General features: G+C 36.2%; 1 protein-coding gene across 3 annotated transcripts in view; it reads right to left on the bottom strand.

The window, feature by feature from the left end:
* Positions 1-22,196, bottom strand: part of onecut2 (one cut homeobox 2) — a 35,689-nt gene extending 13,493 nt beyond the window's left edge. Inside the window, exons 1-2 of one of the 3 annotated variants that reach the window (XM_066710927.1) lie at positions 20,771-22,196; positions 12,084-12,131 (exon numbers count right to left, since the gene is read on the bottom strand). In XM_066710927.1, the coding sequence (XP_066567024.1) occupies positions 12,084-12,131; positions 20,771-21,893 (1,171 nt within the window). In that variant the 5' untranslated portion in view covers positions 21,894-22,196. Of the gene's footprint in view, positions 1-12,083; positions 12,132-20,760 lie in introns of all 3 variants that reach the window. The other 2 variants (XM_066710929.1, XM_066710928.1) reach the window with 2 other exon arrangements.
* Between the last annotated feature and the right edge of the window lie 606 nt (positions 22,197-22,802).

Here is a 22,802-nt window from a genome sequence, read left to right as displayed (position 1 = left end):
ATTAGAAACTTGAAGCAGTTTTGATTCACATTTCTTTTAATGATGGCGGGGTTCTAAAGTGTGATTCAATGTTGGGAAAATAAGGAGGTTGGTTTCTAAAAGGGCATGAAGAACCATGAGTTTTTCTGTCCAAATAGTATCTGATTTTACATGCAGCTCCGAACCTTGTTTGTGTCAACTAATCATGCTTGTTCCAATGTCAGTACACCACTATGACACTTACAAGGAAAATGAACACGTGCAAATGTGGCCAAGCAAACAAACTCAACAGCTCTTCACATCACAAAAGCTTTTTGACTCAGCGTTGTCAACAGTCAGCCAATGCTGTCTGACACTCAAGAGCCCGCTCCTGTTTAATTGACTGCTGTATATGAGAGTAGACATCTTGGCAGTGAAATAGACCTTCAACTGTTCAACAAGATTGTTGGGATCTAAAGTATAGGAAAGAAAATACAGACAAGAAACTGAAGCAATAGAAAAGGCTGCAATTAGGTTATTAAGATGGAGACATTAAAATTATTTTGCTTACTGTAATGTTTGATCAAATAGATATTTTCTTTTCTTTGGTGGCCCAGAAATTATCCCTTAATATTACCTCACAGACATCGCCTGTAGTGTGTCTACATTTACCACTCCTTAGCTGAAATCACCTGAGATCACCTGGGCTTAGGTAAATAATGCCACTGGAAACTTTCTTAAGTAGACTTGCATGATGGATCTGAGAAGATTTGAAATATCCTTGAATAACCTAAACCTAGTGGAGAACAAATTAAATTCAAGGTTCTACTTACTGGAAGAGAGTGCAGTACTTCAATGGGAAATATTGCAGTCTTTTAATTACCTTTCATAATCAGGTATTTTATTAAAAGTTTAAAGAATTTCTGGTGACAGAACACTTTGTGTCACATGCGTTTTCCAATAATTCTCATACAAGTGTAATGTTATATGTTGATCTCTTATTGAGGCCCCTGCTATTCTATTATCTAATCTAACTGCCTGAGCTAGAGGTTCTAGAGATAAGTCACACAGGACTGGAGATAATTGCTGTCCTTGTCTAATTCCCCTTGATAAACAAAAAGTGAATGAGAACCTGCCATTAGAGATTACTTTACCTTTCCTGCTATACAAAGAGGAGAATGTTAATACTCAATAAAATAAAATATTATTTAGCTTGTTTAAATTCATCCTTCTGTACCAAATGTGTATGACTATGGAATTATTCATTTTATAAGAATGTATTATGACATCCTTGCCTGTAGTGTGTCTACATTTACCACTCCTTAGCTGAGATCACCTGAGATCAGCGGGGCTTAGGTAAGTATGCATTAGGTCCTGGAGATCAACCCTTTAGATGTTCTCTTTTCATTATTTCATTGCTGAATGACATTATACAACAAATTTTAAAAAATGTATAGATCTTTTTGTGCAATGGTTTGTTTAGGCAGTGTAAATTATTAGATATGGTGGAACATTATATGCAAGCAACAGTGATGCCTTAACAAAGAACACATCTAACCCCGGAAAGAAAAATATTTGTTCAAGCCTTATCGGTAAGTTCATGATTAACAGGAGTGTGTCTCTTAACAATCGCTTTGGAATTTAACCATCTGAGAGCAAGCTAACACATGACTGCAGCGCAAAGCCTCACACCACACTGTCTCTCCTGCACAAGGTAGTTATCTTTCCTACTGCTTGATCTCTTTTGCTTATGAAGCTTTCATCTATTCTCAGCTGGAACTATTTTGTTCCTGTCTAATACCATTTTAAAATGTGATGGCAAGGGGGTCATTTACAGTGGAATCAGGAGTTTGTGCATTCTATAATATTCCACTATGATCATAACCTCTGCCAGAGAGTCATGTATATTCTTATACTGCACATCTACAAACAGAGAGGAAATATGGGAGCCACTTGTCTCAGTCCATGTGTTATTCCCCTACATACAAAGCAATTATGTCTTTTAAGGTTTTGTTAACAATCCTAGCCTTAGTTTGGGACATAAAACTGGTTGCTATTTTCTGGTTGCCTCTTTGCTATGGAAACACTTGACTTCCCTGTAAACATAGACATCTATTACAAACAAGAATGAGAGTAACATACATCAATTCATAATTAACTCTAGTGTGATAATGTTTGCATTTCAGTTAGGAGTGTTTTTCCAATAATTAATACTGCGTAACAATTTAAGAAACAACCAACCAACCAAACACAAAAGACCATTGCAGTAAATGCAGTAAAGGCTAATTTTAATTAAATTGTAGAATATGGAGAAGTGTCTTTAAACTAACAAATTGACCAATTAATGTGATGTCACAATAGCCAAGATAGGCCCAAAATAATGTAAAACAACTACTTCATAGATGTAGCTGGAAATATCCTTCAGCAAAACAGAAGAATATCAGACACACACACACACATATATATTCAATATATATTTAATATATGCAATTGAATGGTTGATATTTTATTTTCTAATACACTATTGCAGATAATTAGAATTTACATTTTAGATTATTTTAGATTTTTAGATGGTTTTGAAATATAAAATGTGGTTAAATTGCTGATATAAAACAAAACAAAATTCTAGTATTTAAACAGAACTTGTTATATCCAAGATAATATGACAAAGACTAGATTAAATGTTCAAACAGCTTCTCATGCAAGACATAGCATGAGATAATCACCATTGAATCAGGCAGGAACTAGGGTTTGGGTTAATAAAATATCACAATGTGAGATCTATAGTGCTTTGAATATAGCCTCCATATTTGACCGACAAGCACTCCATCACATAAGCAGGGAGCCGTCACCAGCCTGGATACAGATGGATAACCCTTTCAATACCTAAGTGATGCTGTGCCAGAATAGATCTCAAACCTTAGCTGCTAGCCTCAGTGTTGACCCTGACAGGCCTACTGAAATGTGCGTGTGTCAATAATTGCAATGACAGTAGGCACCAAGTAAGCTGCAAAAAAAAAAGACTCTTGGATTCCCTCCAACCAATCCCAGGTGACACCCATCTACTACAGTCAATTAAGACAAGCCAAGATTTCAGCAGTTCTCCATGTATCACAGGTACTGTCCAGCCATTAGTAAGTGCATTCCCTATATGCCCAACCATTTGCTAGCTGCAAATTAGAATCCAGTTTTTCACAGAATCTTTTTTAAATGAAAAGAAGGTAGAAATCTCTCCCAAAAAATAAACAGTTTTAATTTAATTCCAGACCAAGATCTTGGAAATACTGTTCGGGGGATCTGGAGAAAACAATGATAGGATCAAAGAATATTTTGTTTAGAATTAAGATTTTCATTTATAATTCTCCCCCCAAATCTCCAAGTGCATTGCAGTATGGTCTCTACATTTTTTTTTAGATCAAATGGCTTAAGATAAATTGGGGAGGTCCCTTCTGGAATAATTAAGGAATTTGTTTCCTTGCTTTGGTCATACAGTGTCCCAAGTCTATAGCCTTTAATCAGTTCCATAGATGTGGAAAATGTTGATTTACTCTTTAGCCCTTTTACAATCAATATAGAGCCTGCATCGTTCCTCTTTTTCAGGGTGGACACTTATGACGCTGCTCAAGGTGAAATGGAGGCTCCCTCAATGTTCTCATTCATTGCGATTCATGATTCTTTTCCTCCGGTTACGCTTTGCTTTGTAACTTGGGATTCGAAACCCTTCACGCATAAAATGAATACTTTTCACCAGTCTGGGTGTTATGGAGACTTTAGCAGACGTGTAAGAGAGGAGGGAATTAAAGACTATAAAGTCAGTGTGCCAAACTGGAATGAATGATAGAGATATTATGTTTTGAGGGCACTGCCACTGTTGTCATCTAAACTCAAACTGTATAACTCAGACTTCAAGGCCAAAGCTTAAACTGCGTGGGACTTTCTCATTATATATCTATTTAGACAGTGAGCCATGTGTAGTTATTCAATGTGAATGGTATTTCACCTACCCTAAGCTTCCTAATTCACTATATTTGAATTGAATTTGAATGCAAGCTTCTGTCTACACACTATCCTGTAGTGATGTTATGCATTATTTATTATCTTTACCCAGGCCAGGCTGGTTATCCATTATGGTATTGTATAGGACCACAGAAGCTAAATGTAAAAAACGTATGCTGCCACACCTAATCAACATTCTGGGGTCTTTCAAAAATCAAACAATAGGTAATCATAATGGAATTTTGTATGAAAGTGATATGGAAGAAAATAAATAAATTGACACAGAAATGTATTTTTAAACCACTGCTTGGTAGCTCTAAAGCATAGCCAGCAATTTTAATCTAAAAACAAATACTTGTTATATTTACAGATAGATAGAAATTCCCCTTTATTCCATGTGGTAGTAGTAATAGACAGGGAATAAGTAGTAAAATGATTGGTAAGATTCATTTTAAGATGCATTTTAGTGTCCAACTGCTATATCAGATAGCAGAATCTGCATCTAGCTCAGATACACATTATACAATTAAACTCCAGTATTCAACACACACACACACACACACACACACACACACACATAATGCATGTATGTATATTGTGAATCTTTACAGTAACATCTTTCAGCAGTCTTTCTTGCAGATAGATGTTGTATGTCTGCTTTGATACACTCCAATGAAGGAAAGCCTCAGAAATCAATTTGATTACCTCTCTGAATTAAGTATGCACAACTGAGACCAATTGAGATCAATATAAATCAGGTTAAGTACTCCATTGTGTACAAAACTATTATGTAAGAAGAGACTATCCGAAAGCGGATGTAAATAAACACGTCGTCAAGCAGTGATGCATTTTTGTGGAGCTTTTACGTGCTTGTGCTGCGCCTGTCTTTCATTTTTCTTCATTTCCGTGTGGTAATTAGAGTCACAGACACTCGCCTCGACTGCGTTTTAATTCCCCAGTGGTTAGTTTAGTCACATTCTAAAGACATGCAAACTTACAGACATACACGTATTATATCAAATGTTCAAATTCTGCACATATTCCATGGAAACACGATATGTCTTCAATATAAAGACCATTCGAGTATACGTCATTGTTCTCGCCCACGGACGGACAGCTGCACTGAGCTGGGCAGGCGGCTCTCCATGGTGCTGAAACCCGCATCGACCACAGCATTATAACACCATCACGGCTCTACACGAGAAGGGCTTTTTCTTCAGTATGGCTAATGTGATATCTTAAATATCTGTGTTACATATGTAGAGTTTTTGTTCTTTTGTTCTTTTGTGATGAGGCCTAAATGACTTGACCAAAACGTTGATTTGTATTTTATCTTAAATCCCCGCGTCGTCCAGTACCAGCATGTTTTCAAAATATTACAAAAAACATATTTGATGGAATTTCAGAATCAGTAACATCAGTAACATAACATAAAGTGACCCCCCCCATACCACAATGAACACTAAAGGTATAAGCCAATATTAAAATAACGCTTCCCAATTTGTCCAGAAGGTGGCAGCGTCCCCTGACTTATTTATGAGAACTATTTGCATTCAATAACAACCCCCACCGCAAAGAGACCCACAATACAGATGTAATTGATTAATGTGAGAAAAAATAACATTGGTCGAAATATGTAAATGCATTGACTGGTGACTGGTTAGAACATGTTTCATCGTATTTTTAGCCCAGGTTTAATTCAGGATTCATGATAAATAAACACATGCATCAATTGGGAGTCAATTAATTTGTGTATTTTTTTCTGTTTGAAGTATCCAGCACGACAATAACACGCCTGCATTTAAGCTATATAGCCTAACTACATGTGTGTGTGTGTGTGTGTGTGTGTGTGTGTGTGTGTGGTGTTTATGTGCATACGACTTTAGCTTTAAATGCAAAAGAAAAATAGTTACCTATCTAACGGAATAGTGGAGCAAACATGATCTGCTTAAATCTGCTGTGTAAACTTTAAAGCATTGCCCCTTTGAACTCAGGGATTCACAATCAGGTTATGGGTTACTACTTTTGTGTTTGTTTTTGTATTACTACTGGTCATTTTTCCAGATTCTACCGTTTAAAGTTCTGCTAAAAAGAACGGGGAAATAAATAAATAATACAATTTTGCCAAACCCCAAAGCTTCCCACCCCTCTTCTGAAATCCATTTTTAAAGAAGTAATAATTCAGCTTGAATTAATCAGTGCAGTCATGCCTCGTATTGTAAATGCATTGAATTTGAAGAAGTATTATAATTGTGTGAAGCATCTTTACATTGCATTGTGTAAAATGTTACAAAACGTATCGAAGCATTTTGGAAGAATTAGTCCTAAACGTCTTCTTGATATGCTAGAAGATGTTAAATCGATATGTCCTACATAACTTGTATGTTGTTAACAACCCCCCAACAGTAATTCATATTTTCATTTACAATAACACAGCTAAGGGTTTCATATCAACACAAAAATAATTTATATACAATACTGTTAATAAATAAACACAATGTGAACGCTTTCCCAAAAGACCACACATAAACCCAGAAATAGTAACGAATTTGTATTTTTCTATATGTTTGGAACAACTGAAAGAATTAAGGTATCGCAAGTAAAAAGAAAGCTTTTTAAAATATGTGTAATTAAATATGATAATTAAAATATGTCGGCTGTAGCAAACTTCTACTGGCTGGACCGCTTTATTGATCATTACATAAGTGTGGAGAAAAAAAAGTTAAAAATGCATTAATAATTCTTCATTTGTCCACTGTTTCAAAATACTAAAAACATAACAATTACTCAGAACATCACCATCACCATTATCAATAATAATAATAATAATAATAATAATAATAATAATAATAATAATAATAATATGTGATTAGGAACATATTTAGGTGAATTCCCAGTAAAAACGTAGTCAAGCCATGATATTGAATCGATGGAATCTTCGTCTAGCATATCTATCTATCTATATTAAATTTACCATTATTCATAATTTTAAAACGTTAATAAGGAAATGCGTTTTTCACATATAGATGCAAAACACATGTATAATAAAGAATATGTGTTTGTTTGAATGTGTGTGTAAGTTGTAATTTTATTGATAGGTAATGTATACTTTACCTTGTAATTTCTATTAAATTAAAATTAATTCCTAAATAGGTACTATACTTACCCTATTCTATGGAGCATGAACATTTTCGTTGTGTACTCAACTTTTCAACATTCAGAGTATAATAATAATAATAATAATAATAATAATAATAATAATAATAATAATAATAAATTGTGTGTTTTTGTGTGTGTTTTTTTCTCTCTGGACAAAAGCGCCATTATTAACTATGTTCAGGTCATAACCTCAGTAGCGGGATGAATCTCTCTCTGTTCTGCTTACTGCGGCCATTTTGCAGCCAAAAAAAATGTGTGTTCCTATAGGCATGTGATCTGTGCTGTTTACGGACACTTCATCAAATTGTGCAAGAAGGAATCGAGCTCCATTCTTACCAGTAATCACTATTGTATGCTGTTGTATAGAAACAAAATACAATTAAAATATTTAAAGGAGTTTACTAGTTTCCGTATGGGAAGGGGGTTAACTATGTGGTTTTCTTAAAGGGTAAGGTTAAATCAATAGGATCGATACCGAAGGTTTCCCTGGCCTTACATCAAACGGATAACAGCTCCTCTCGCCTATGGTTTATCTTCCCTCTCTGACAAATGTAAATCAATGGCTTCTGAGTCTCTAACAGCACACAGGCGAGAAAGTGCACACACTGGCTTGTGGTGAAGTCGACTGAAACACCTCGCCGCAGTACGGTCCCTTGGTCGGATTATTAAAGGTATATTGTAGTGTAATACAGGGAGTGGCTTTCTTTTGATTATGCTGGGTAGTATTTCTATTACAATGTTAGATTCACAATTTAAAGATTAAACACCACTCAACACATCTATCTATCTATCTCTAACCAGACACCCGAAGCAATTACACAATGCAGCTGAAAAGTAATTTTCATATGTAGAGATTCAGAGGGTGGTATTTAACATATCACTGAATGTGATATTTTATATTCAGGTGCATAACTCCAGCTAATGTGCTTTAAGCATTAGGCTAAGCAAAACCTAAAGCAGAACTGCAGGGAAAGGGCTGCAAAAAGTGCTAGCTAATCAACTAGGGGATATGAAAGCATGTCTGTGTTTTCATCAGCCCCACCTGACAATGTAAATCCTCTGTCCTTAAATGTCATCAAAGAGAAAGAAAACCAGAATGTTCTAAGCGCAGGCAAAGGGTAGAATAGACGGTTTTATGAAACTGAAAATGTGCAGAAAACATGTATCAAAATGGGGGAAATGTCAATAAATAGAAAATGAGTGTTGCTGTATAGAAATCAATAGAATGTGCTGGTTACAAATATACCACTTGGAGATGCATACCCTTCAATAAAAGCACCCTATTTTTGCAAAAGACATTTGATTCTTTTTTTTAAGCAAAATGACTGATGTAACACATTTTGCAGGACAATTTAATAAAAAAGACAGCTCCTATTTTTATCTATTGCATCCAGAAGGCATGTTGATAGTTTAATTTTAATTTGGGCTTTTAAGACAATAAAAGTGCTGGTACATGTGTGAGTAGATTACATATCACAAAGATGGTAACACTTTCATGCAATCCAATATGCCTTTCAACATGCGCAATGATAATGCCCTACTGAAGGAATGAACATGTAGCTACAGAGTTAAAACAATCAAATACAGTGATCTTACTACTGCGCCATTTTATAAAACAAATTAAAGATTAATCAAAATAGGGATGAAAGTTGGCATTAATGTGCCATAAGAGGAATGAGTCTTTACAATTTGTGGATATAGTTATTTGCTATGTCAGAAAATAAATGGAATTGAAAACGAATGTTCTAATCATTAAATAATAATACAAATAAAATAATAATCAACTAATAATTTTTCTTAATCATTTCTTGAAATACTGTCAAATAGCAACACAACGAAAACAGCCAATCAACACACAAGTGTCATGACACTGACTGTGAGGTCACTCTGCTTCTCTACAATGTAACACTAACTGTATTGGCTCCAACTCACAAACAAATCAAAACACACACACACAAACCATGTAACTGAATGCCTTAACCACACCACAGCTATAAAGTGACCATCCAGCACACAGTCCAGCCTGTATATCGCAGTGCTGACCTTGGCTGTCACCCTATTCTGGGAGAGAGGAAGCTGCAATGGCTCTATGCCCATTCCAAATGTGAAGACTGAAGTTCTCTGTCCCCGTGTAATCTGTACTAATGAACACTAACAGCCTGATTTTCAAAATTATGTAGTTCTTGGCAAAGTAATATCTAATATCTCACTTAAAATTCTGATTCAAAACGTTTAAATAGATTTGTACCATGTATCCACCTTTAAAAATGACTTTGTGGCAAACTTCTTTTTTTGCCTCATTATAAAATAATGTGTTAGGATGCATTCTCTCTTCACCCTGCAGTCTTGCAACAGAAGCCGTGGAGCTGAGCTGTCATCCAGAGTACAGACAACTCCCAAAACATACCTCACCAATCTGCGGGCAGCGAATGAGATATTCACAGCATCATTTGTCTTCTTCATATTATTAAATTATTATTAAAAGTAGGTTTGCTGATTCAGTATCTCAGATCCACTCTTTGTGAATTAACTATAAAGTCCCAGCTGAAATAATGAGCAGATTCAATGAGGAGTGCCACCTCTCATTCCCGAGGGGTCGAATCATTACAGGTTTGATGAGGAGAATGAGGTCATAGGAAACTTCTTTGGGGCTCCCACAAGGCTTAATCTTTTAATTACAAATTAAGGTATAAGTTAGAATGAAGAGTAACAATTCTACAGATGTTTATACACATAGGTTTCTAAAGTAAAGCACAGCCAAGCAGTACATAACACTAAAAACAAACAAGAGATACAATGATTTACAGCAAAACTCTGCCTCTCTCTCGCTCTCTCTCATAATATGTATATAAATATATGTACATATTTACACATTTGCAGTAATACAAATAGTGTATGTATATATATATATATATATATATATATATATATATATATATATATACATATACATATAAAGAGATCAATAAATACCCCTGCCCCTTAATTAAAACATTACAAACAAGTTGAAAACAATATGGAAGTTCCACAATCAAGACAAAGAAATTGCTTATTCAGGTTGGACTTATGGACAGCCACGGACTGCGTATCTTTTACCAGTGTTTTTCATAGCTGGTGGGCATTACAACAGGAAGGTATAATAGGTTCACACTAGGTTCACTCAAAGACTGCAATTCAGTTTGTTTTTCTTTTGACCTTTCCTCTTCACATTGAACTCCAAATGAACCAAAAATTATTGAGTTTGGGGAGAGCTCTGCCGGCTGAACATGGAATTAAGTGTTAAAGCAGGTTAAGGCTCATCTTCGTAGTATTTTAATTAATACTGTTACCCCCTGAAATACAAGTGTTACTGCAAATGCGTACATATATGTGTGTACCGGTTATCACAATTGTTATCTGTAAATGTGAGATCTGAATGAGGAAAGAAATAAGTCAATGCCTTACGCAGAAGTTAATTATCTACTTCAAAATAAAAATGGACAATGCACACATTTTACTGGCAGCTACTCCCATTAAACTATTACTTGTTGAAATGGAAGACAACCCCTCTCAGTCAGGCAACTAACAGAGATTAAAGAGACATATGCTAATCCAAGACAGATTTGGGGGAGCAGTATACTGCTGCTTCTTTTAAACAGGTATCATGAAAGGGGGTAGAGGAGGAGGGTAGGGCTTATTGTTATAGTAGCATATATAGTCTTGTGTCCTTAATTACTTTTTTCACAAATTAAGGATATCCTGTGAAAGAACTGCAAGCAAAACAAAATCTTATGCATATTCCCATGTAGACCACTAGCAAACAGATTCTGGAAAACTGGTAGCTATGCCCACAAAAGTGACCTAGGCAGGACCCAGAAAGCAAAGCCATTGTTTGAAAATCTGAAAGTCATTTCTCTAGCAGACCTCGACTTGCTGCTGATTTGAATCTCACACCAAATGCCACCATCACTAAATGAAAGAGAAAATGGCATCTTTAAAAAGCTGGAATGGTGTGGAGACAAGGACACCATCACACATACCTACTATAGCCTTAACCATAAAGACTGATTACAACAGCGAGGCAGAGCAAATGGGCCAAAGTTTAGACTTTTCAATTCCAGAAGGAAAATATTGTATAATATAGGTAGTAACCATAAATTCTGGTTTTGCTGGAGCACAAATGGGAGATATTGGAAAGGTAAAGTATAATTTATTTCTTCGATATCATGCAATACCCTCAAAAAGGCAACCTGAGGGCAAATGGTTTGTTTTTCAAGAGCATAATGACCCTACACACGGTTAAAAATTGCAATCTGCAGAAATACTGCCTGGGAGACTAAATGGGCAGAAAAAAAAATGATGGCAATAGAATGAAGAAAATGAATGGGACAGAGTATGAGTGACATCGCTGACAAATGGGAGTGTCTGAAGGAGAAACGTTTGCATTACAATCCCAGCTAAACATCTTCTATGCAGCATTTTCTATTAAGGTTAATGTTAATTTCCTATCATTCAATCGATTATGTTTATTCTAATTAATATGTCAGGAAGATTCCGCAGTGGCCATAATCGTTACCATCAGTCTATACATAGAAACACACATTTATATTACAAAAATATGAACTGATGCAAAACCTAATGTTGTAAATACACCATTGACATATATATGTCATATATAATTTATATATATATATATATATATATATATATATATTACAAATACTACAACTACTACTACTATTACTACTACTATTTTACTGTTTAAAATCTGCTTTTTTTATAAGTTTATAGATATGTAGCTTATAACTAAAAAGAAGCACAACAATTATAGGGCAATAATCATATCTATAGTATTTTAAAACTAAAACAACTGTCTACTTGCAAATTGGGGACAGCAATTTGTGGGTGAATAATAATAATAATAATAATAATAATAATAATAATAATAATAATAATAATAATAATAATAATAAAAGAAAATAAGTGTTTACCAGAAAACATAAGTCGTTGAGCTGCCTCATCTTGATTACAGAAATCTCCTGGTGAAGACAGGCAAAATTAAAGATTAAAATACAGGCCATGTTTGTTATTTTAATGCTATCTAATTCAGAACTAGGAAACCAAAGGAAGTAGAGCCACCAGAGCAACACAATGATATGCTTGTTGAAACCTCTGAAAATACACCCTTTATAACAAAGAAGTATATAGGCAAACTGACTTTAAGGAAAATAACCCACTTTTTGGTTAGGACATACATAAATAAATACATACATACAGCACATAAATACATAAATAAATATGGCAAAAAACAGGGGTCATAAAACTACAGAGCAAAATAATTTTATCAAAGAGATAAGTGTTCTGGAGAAAAAAAAAAACTGAACCTACAATAATAAGATTTCACAGTTCTCTGACATCAGCTGTCCAAAGGTTAGCAGAACAAGATCTTGTTTACAACAGCTCCAGCAAAACCAATCAGAATATTAATTGACTGCGTGGTGTCATCTAGCTGATTTTACAGAGCAGTGCATGAGAAAAGGCCTTAGCCAAATTAAACATTTTGAATAATACAATGATATTAATTGAGCTGTAACACTTTAGTTTAATGAGGAAGCACTTTTTTTTTTCTTAAACATTGTATGTATTCTAAGGATGTTAAATGTGGGCCTGTTATATAATAAATAGAATTAAAAATTGTAGGTATCTTAATGTCATATATACATTATTTGAACCCTTACAGGGTGGCCCTGTTTATTTGTAAAGAATTCATGAGTCGATATGTCAAATCATTTACTTCATGGTAATATGAAAAGTACATTCTTACTTGGGATGCTGTAGGTAAAAGTAAATGTGTTACATGCCAAACACAAATATAGCTTTCTGAAGGTCAGGGGACAAGTGTTAAATGCAATTGTTTATTTGCTTATTGACATCATAGTTCCTTTACAATTCAAAGAACTGTAACTGGAGGGGAAATAAGTTTGATGTGTCAGCTATGAATTAAAAAGTCAGTACCAAGATCTCGGCTCACAGTGAATTATGCACTTGAGTTAAAAAACAGAACATTAAAGAAAGAAAGAAAGAAAGAAAAATAATAATAATGGAGAATATATGAGTCTCAGAATATACATGAAAAGTCACATTGAAATGGGACAACTTGGTTAGTTTCAAAAGTACATAGTAGCCTGACTGTTTAATAAGAAGGATATGATACCTGAATGTTCTTGCAGACAGAAGCAGCAGGGTCACTGGAAGTAATGACCAAATCGAAATATAAAAGGTATTTCTTTCAGTGTGATCTTTTATACTGTTAATTGAAGCTGCTGGGGTTGGGGAGAGATCATAGCATGATCTTTTATTAGATATCTTTGATGACTTGCTTTGATGATGACCACCAAGCTAGATTATATTCACTGCAGTGCTGTACGGCTTTTGCAAAATTGTGTTGTCATTGTTCTTGATGCTGATGCTGGTAACAACTAGTATTCATGGAAAAATCAATTTGAATGTCTTCACGTGCCTAATTCAGCAACGTTGAATCTATTTCTCTAGTCAGAATCCGAGACTGAATAATATTCATCTTGTATAAAAATGAACAGACACAACCATAATATATTAAATTTAGAGTTGTGTGAATCAGCAAATATTCTTCTGTTATTGGTACCAAACAGCGTGGGGATACACATATGCTAATTAAGCTTTATGACACTAAGGACCAATCAGCCAAAGTAATAGTAACTGCTGGAGGTGCTATGCTTCATTCCTATTGTTAACGTGAGAAGAGATTACATGCAGGTGTGGAAATTTGACATTTTGTGGTGAACTTTTCCCAACATTTTAATCCACATGTATGTACTCTTGAATATGTTTCAGCTGTATTCAAAATAAAGTAAACATGCACTGAGTAAGGCACATAATATTCTGATTCCCACAAAACATTGATGAAGAAAAACAACACTGCTTATACATATGAGACTGAGTTTTTCCAGTTATACAGTTCTGTATACAGCTTCCCCACCTTTTGGCTTCAAACTGAAATCTACAACCATATAATACCTCCTGTACCTTCTTGGACTGCTTTCCTAGTAAATGGAGAATATGCTGGGTTGCCAATATATTTCCAAGATGACTTTACCAATTACCTATTCAGGGATCACAGCATATTTAGTTACTCAGGGGTCTAAGTGAGAGGAAGAAAACATGCAACACAACACCACTGTCAGTCCTTCTGTACATCAGCTAGTGTCTGGATATGCCTAGCAGGGCAGTGTGTTTCAGTATATTAAATATAGGAGCACTGAAGCAGATTATAATTACATGATTTTGCTTTTTTAATCTAACTGTGCACGCTTGTTATTTTCTCACATTTGTAGCCATGCTGTCTGGGTTCCCAGTGAAGAATTACATAAGGCGAAACCAAATTGGATTTTGAAATTCTTAGAAAGCCAATTAAACCTTTGAGATATTTGGAGGCCTTGCATGATGAAGCACATAATTCTATTCCTTTTTTCTTTCTATTCTAATGAACTCTTTCCTAAGCTAACTGTAATTTTGTCAGGATATGCAGTAGGCAGTCTTTTGTGTTTCAGCTCTATTCCTTTACAGGAACTTATATCTCCCACTTGTTTAAACTGCTTTATTGGTCTTCATTAGGTCCAATTAACTAATTAGGCAGATGGTAGAATGCAAAGTCGGCAAAGGAATGAAGTGAGAGAGCCATTATTGCTTTCACCAGTCTGCTTTACCAATAACTGTCTGGTCGTCTCTGCAGCTTTAATTATATTTTTATGCACAGTGCTGGAGTTTTTCTTGGCATAGTTTACATACTGACCATAGTTAAAATGTGAACTAATAAGAGTATTTTCTGGAGTTAAATAGCAACATACTTTGCCCTTTACACAACTTCTGTTGACAGTAATCAATAACCCCATTGCAAAGTCTGTTTGGTCTTCAGCCAGGCCAAAGAGATCATTTCATTTCAGTGCTCCTGGTTTTAACACTGCATATTCATTATATTAAATACAGACCATGCAGTTTTTATTTTTTCTACAGAGTGGCATGTACTATTTATTTTCCACAAACACTCCATACAATACTGAGAGGATATGGAGATATTTTACAAGCAATATATATATATATATATATATATATATATATATATATATATATATATATATATATATATATATATATGTGTGTGTGTGTGTGTGTGTGTGTGTGTGTGTGCAATTTATTCAATAGATTTATATCCTGTAATGCTACATATAATCATGGCTGGGCTGAGCTTGGTTAGCACCTGATGGGTAAATATGAAAAGAATATCAGGTAAGGGTTGAAAGCTGGATTAGTGAACCAGTATCTGTCACTCATTGCTTTGGATTATAAAACCTGGGTTAACAGGAAACTTTGACCCCACAGCCAAATGTAAATTCAAACATTAAAAGTTGACTATGGCCTTCCATTGAGAAGGAAAACATATCCGTCATGAGGTTTGGAATTTGTGAGTTTGGGATTGGTGAATGTTTTGATATTATCCTATCCCACTGCCTCAGTGTAGAAGGCACAGTACTGTTGGAGATTACCTCTATCATTACATGAAGATCAAGATGGTTCTACACTGTTAGTATTAAAGGCTTAATTTGCTGTTTTTAAAAATGAGATGCAAATACTGGTGATGTAGTCATACCTATTGCATTATATTATCTCCGACCTATTCACTGCACTGTATGTAGTTATGTATGATAAACTGTGTAAATATATGGAGGATGATGATACATTCACTACAAATATTTAACTAAGATACTTTGTTTCAAACATCAGCAATAATTTGACAATTACATAATTACGAAAATAATTACGATTTTTGAAAAAAATCGACGTTGGGAATTTTGCAACACATTATCATTCAACCAAAAACACAAATCGACTTCTGACCAAGGTCAGACCACAATTAAGGTAGGATATTTAATGTATTGTGTAATCTGTTTTACATTCAGTGTTTACACTAATATACACTACATCCTGTTTCCTAATATTTCTTTTTTAAATGAAAACTGAAACAGGAAAATGAGTCACTGGAATTTAAATACGATAATTGTATTTCACCGCTAAATAAAATAAACATCAAAAACATGGTATAAGGTGAAAAACAAGAGCTATCCTATAAACACACACACACACAAACAACAACAAAAACTCTACTCTTATGAGCAACCAACTTGAATTAAAAAAAAGGTATAGTCCTGTTTCTAAAACAATCAAATGGAATAAATCCGATCGCAGGTGTTTGTTTGCTGGTCAGTCAGTGGGTTTAATTGCACTTTGCATCTCAGAGGTTCTCATGCATTTGTAACACGTGTGACACCAGCCTGACTGGACAGACCTCCACAGTCAATTACAGTCCTGCTAAAATAGCGTAATCATTAGCATAATCAATGGATTACTTATATAGTATTTAGGATGTATACACTGCTTCCATTCCTCCCAATAGTTTGTGGCAATAATTGAATGCACATATATTATAATGATCATCAAAGACATAAACTATTACTTATTATTATTATTGTCAGCATGGTCATAACAATGGTTTCACGGGTGATTGTAATTTCCGATTCCTCCAGCTGAAAGAATAGGGCTAAACTGGCTTTAATTGATATAAAACGAGCAAATATCGCCGGGCTTTCGCGAAGGAGTGTCTGTTACACCGAGCCCCCGGAGAAAGCGCCACCCGACGGGCCAACATGAGACCGACGTTGAGCCCAGTGCTGGGAAGAGATTGCCATCATCAGCTTTACTGGAAGCAGCCGGGATCAGGTTCCAGATCAATGCGAACTGGGTCCACACGTTTATGTTATTGTTGCCAGCATTAATGCCCTTTTAATCTTCAAGAGATTATCCGCATCGATCCACATCCATATACACACATTTGTTTTAGAAAGTGACATAACCACACGATTGAAAGATTGGAATAAAAATAAACGAGGGAGGCTTTTTTTCTTCTCTCCATTGGATCTGGTTCCAATGTTTTCGAGTGTCTTTTTCTCCCAGCCCTCAATGCTCTCTGGGATCCTACATGAATGCATATTTGGAAGGTGTTATTATTCCACCAGGGAATGCTGGAGGCCAGGACTAACAACAGAGCGCTCTTTAATTATTAATTTTACTTATTCAAGCAAACAGCCATAAGTGGTTGAAAATGGGCTGGAAGGGAAAAGATGTGCCTTGCTTAGAGAAGTCGGAGCCCACGAATGAAAAGGCGTACACTGGTTTCATATATAAAGAAAGGCAGCAGAGCGGCCTGTGAAGTAAAATGAGGACATATGAAAAAAGAAGACCCACACAGACACATACATAACACACACACGTTGTTATATTCTCGGTTGGACTTTGAGAAAGGATTGCTTGTTGATCAATTGGCTATCCGTGGTGCTGGAGGTATGGAGGTTTGGGCTGCAGAATGCAAGGTTTGCTTTGAGTATAGCCTTGCCTTAATGCTCAGGACACAATGGCTGGGTATATATATATATATATATATATATATATATATATATATATATATATATATATATATATTCGATGTATGTTCATGAATATGCTTCCTATGGCAGAATTGAAATGCACTCTGATGGGGTCAGCTGTGCAAAAACGAATCAGATTATAGTCTACTGATAATTTTTGTGTTAAAAAACAAAAAAACTAAACACACACACAGACACAACGTGTCCTATTTACAATTGCTTGCTCTCTTGTGTGTGTGAAAGTTGAATAATCAAAGTGTCACAGCTGATTAAACCAAATTATTGCAGGAGGGTTAGTAGGCCCATCTAGTCTCCATATATGGCCAATAACCGTTCACATAAACCCCCTACAAATTTAAATTTAATAAGATCGCTTTATCAATGCAAACTGAAGGCAATGCAGTAGGTCTGTCAATCAGTATGAGGTAGAATAATAATAATATATATATATATATATATATATATATATAATTATTATATATTATTATATATATTATTATTAACCTACAAACAGGCCCATACACATGTTTAATCGCGAAAAGGAGTACAGCTGAGATTTGATTATTATATACATATCTATAAGGGAATATAAATGATTGATGTTGCAGGAGGAAGAACAAAAGCCCGGCTCCCAGCTCCACATCGAGCCTGGTTAACCCAAGACAAGGTGACGTTTTGAGCCCCGGCTCTGGGTCATGCAGAGATTTCTATCAATAATTCATGGGGCCGCTGCAGCTCCTGCTCCTCTTCTCAATCCCCACAGCCCGGCCGAACACATAATACCTTCCCTCCAAACCCCGGCATCCCACCATCTGTGGGTTCAACATCCTGCGGGGAAAACGGCAATATAGGGCCCCGTTTAAAAGCCCCAATTACAGTGTCTTAAAACTGGTGCCTGCGACAACAATAGATAGTGGTCGTGCATCTCAAATTGATTACATCTTAAATCCTGATTGTCAAATGTTTAATTTACATTGTCATACTGTGCGGATTATTATGTGGTGCAGATGACAGTCTCTATAGTATCCAGACATTATTGTAACACTCGACGTGTATGGGAGCACACTGAACGAGGTTTAGATGAATGTTGTCCTGTCACCACACGGCTCAACAAAATTCATTTCAATATGTGTGATTTTAAATGTGGCTAATAATGAACAATAGACCTGCTTCATCCATAATTACTGCTGACCATAAATATTGCCCAAACGCATATATTCAAAAAAACATTCTGGCCTGATAAGCATTACCGTGTAAAGCCTTAATTATTTAGATTTCTCAAATTATATTATAATAATATTATATATTAGATTATATACATACATACACAAACACATATATACGTGTGCTGCATAAGAATAATAGATTTAATCTTCAAAGGCAAAACATTTATTCTACCCACTCCAAAACAGGTGTATTAGACCTGCAATGCTTTTAAACTGGGAAGCTTCCTTACCACATTAAACACTTTTCAGTGCATGTATTAGTAATGTTAGTGATTTGAGGTGGAAAGGGGCATTGTTTAAATTTGCATAGACTTCTTCAGGGATTTTTATATCAACCGGAGTGACGCCAACAATTGCAAAATTAAACTGTATAATTTCGTTTTGCTACTTCTGTATTATAATCTACATACATAATATTACACAAAGCTTTCAGTGAAAACAACAACAACATTACACGATTCGGAAAATTCAATTTAAAGTATATTTAATCAAGCCGCGATGTTTTTCCGTGATTAATATTAAAAAGTAACCAAACTGAATTGATTCTGTTTTTTTCTCCAAGTGGAACAATAGAAATCGGGATATGAAAAAGTGATATTTTCCATCGCTAGAGGGGGCACGAACCTCACAATGAATCCATTCTTTCCACATTTTCTACCCACTTTCCCGTTTTCTTTACATTACTGTCTAGTTGGATTGAATCGCATCGTTTGCACACAAAACCACATAAACTTTTATCTAAACAATTACAAAACATGTTTTAACAGTAAAGCATTCAACAACCTTCAGTCCTTTCTTCATGGATAACCCTACTGCTGCTGTAATAGAAAAAAGTGAAAACCCTTCAACAACCTTCATCAAAAAACATCTTCTACTTCCACAGTGTGTATATATATATATATATATATATATATATATATATATATATATATATATATATAACCACATTTCTTCTTCTTCTGACTACGTTATGCAATATTAAGATTATTTTAAAGACATTTTAAGTTTTATATTCGTATCCTATCCACATGAAACACTTTTCACATAATCAACGAGAAACAATAATTTCCTTTAAATGCCTGCATGCTACGCTTGCTGAAAAAACAATGAAGAATAAATAATTGAAAACGCTGTTCCTGTTTTTACATTTAAGTTAGCCTTCACTGCCACTTGTTCCTATATAAAAAGCCACATTTACAAATATTCCGTGAAATGCCGCAGAGATACTTATCCTCTAAATTCATACCAGACAAAGGGATAACCCAGTATATCAGACTTAAAAATGGGGGTTTGCAGCATTTGTAGAATACTTATCGCCACTGAGTTTACCCTAAACTCCTTTTAAGTGGGTGGTACGAATAATAATAATAATAATAATAATAATAATAATAATAATAATAATAATAATAAAACAATTCCACCTTGTCACTAAAATAGCGTTCCTTTACTATATGATAGTATATCGATTTCATAATGTATACACTGATTGCTTTGAAGAGGTTAGGATTAATCGTCATAAACTGTTGTCTTAGAGAATATATTATTAGTAGAATAAAGATTTAGGTGATTTGGTCGACTAGAAACTTTGATTCAACAGCATTAGGTACATGCTTTTAGTTAAAATGCTAGCATACATAATAATAATAATAATAATAATAATAATAATAATAATAATAATAATAATAATAATAACAACATGCATTTTTTTGTAGTCAACGAAATTTGAATAATCTAAGCATCATGGCTTTCTCTAAGGTAGTGTCAAGCTGAAACTTTTTTAAATGAAGTGGTTACAATATATGAAGAACACAGATACATAAGAGCTATAAGATCAATCCACGAACTCTGTTTTAGTGGAAGGTTTCAGAGTAGTATGAATCTGCAGGATGTGGTCAAGTCCATAAATAGAGCTTTTATTAGGATACCTTGTCTTACCTGCAAGCCGTAGGGCCGACATCCTCTGGAACTCGGGTTCTTGCAGCCATTTCCACATTCTCCTAAATGTCTCCCTTCCAGATTTAAGTTTACTCCAAGGTTTGGGGTTCCGCAAGAGGTCGGAAAGGGTACCCTGCGAGCGGCACAGTACCCGCTGGGCGAAGATGGCCTGGGGGATGCTGTACCGCTTCAGCTCCGCCGTGATCCTCTGTGCCACCTCTTTGGTGTTGATCTCTTCCAGCTGACCCGAGTTGTTACCTTGCGTTCCCGAGGAGGAGGGCGGTCTGTCCCGGCTGGAAGCCAACACAGGCCCGTGGGATTGAGGGTGGCCCGGATGCCCAGCGTGGTGCATACCGTTCAAATGGGGCATCATACCCGCTGAGGGGCCACCGAGGCCTCGAGAGAGGTGCTGATCCCCTCTGGCCAGCATGGCCGTGTGGGCATCGAAGTTGGAGCTCAGCATCTTTTCGTGCCCATGCGTGCCATAGTTGTGGAGGCTTTGCTGGGTGTTGTGGATGGAACCCAAGCCGTTGCCGAGGGGGCTGCTGGCCAGGGGGGATAAGCTCTGACCCATCCCTGTCATGTCCTTATGGTAGGGGCTGTAGAGATTGTTCATTGCTGGTAAACCCCTTTCATCCCGCATCAGCGTAAAACTCCCGCTTACGTTCCCAGAGAGACGCTGGTGGTGGTGGTGGTGATGGTGGTGATGAGGGTGGTGGAATTTGTCCGAAACTGTCGAAATGGGGGGCAGGGGTTGGAGTGGAGTTAACGTGGTGTAGGTGCCGCTCATGCCCATCCCAGGTGGGGATGTGTCGCACGGCATGCTCATGGCGTGATGGAGCGGCAGAGACAATTCCGGACGGTACTCTCCAGCCCCGTCCAGAATCGTAGCCATGCTTGACACCATAGCGGACCGGGAAGATGCCGTGGCCAAATCCTGATGTATCCGCAAGGAAGCCCCCGTGTTCCGGTCGTGGTGGGGACTGTGACTGCTCATCAAATCCTGCTCATGGCTTACTCCACCATGCAGATTGCCAATGCTGTCCATTGTCATCTCTGGGTTCATGGCGTAAGCATCCAAATCCTTGGCCAGGCATCTATAGGCGTTGTAGGCAGTCTTCATTCAGTCCATTGATTTGTTTGATGTTTTTGTGCCAGGGATGGGTTTTATTGTGTTTCTTTTTTTTTTTTCTTTTTTTTTCTAAGGCCTCTCGGGTTTTTGAAATAAAAAAATTACCGATCTCTATCAGACGGGCCAGTGCTGATTCTCGCCATGTCCGAGCCCTCTCCTCCTCCTACGTATTCTGTTTAGGCAGCTGGAGCTGTCCAGGATGGGTTTGCTATACGATCACCCTACCCCAGCGGAGAGGGTGGGGCTTACCCTCTGATTGACGTCGCCTTGGACCAATCGCCTCTCTCCGCACTCTCGCCTGGACGCGTCCCACCGGCCGTCTGGCCAATTGGATGCCGGCGGGGAAGGGCGCTCTGAGTTTTCATGCTCGGTTGAGATTTGTATGCAGCCCTTGCATCTGGAATCTAACGTCAGAAAGTCTGGATTTCTTTCCAACTATGTGTAACCCTTTCTCTCCCTCTTATCAGTCTTATTATTCCTGACTGAGTCACTCGGTTGGCATGACTTGGATTCAGCTGCTCCTTAATGTTTACCTCGGATTGAGATAGCCCCCCTATATCTCATCACAGCATGCGGGGTTATTGTTCCAGCGGAGATAGTGGCTATTTCTAAAGGGATTTGCATTGCATTAAAAATAAACGTTTTTGTTGTTGTTGTTGTTTGTTTTTTTAAGTTCCATTGTATATTATCTACCATACGTATATGAATGTTTACTTCTCTGAAACAGCAGTTGAAATGAATTGTTTTCTGAAATGAGAATGAGTTAGTCTAGTCATGTCAATACTAAAGTCATATTAATACAAGTTTTTTTCTTGCGAGAGCAGTAATATGAACACATGAACATCAGGAGAGTTATAATGTGTTACAGGCACAAAAATAAAATATTAAATACACATACCC

Source organism: Amia ocellicauda, chromosome 8 (assembly GCF_036373705.1).
Source record: "Amia ocellicauda isolate fAmiCal2 chromosome 8, fAmiCal2.hap1, whole genome shotgun sequence".
NCBI lineage: Eukaryota > Metazoa > Chordata > Actinopteri > Amiiformes > Amiidae > Amia > Amia ocellicauda.
Note: the sequence above shows the minus strand (reverse complement) of the source record. Positions and strands in the feature narration are given on the sequence as shown.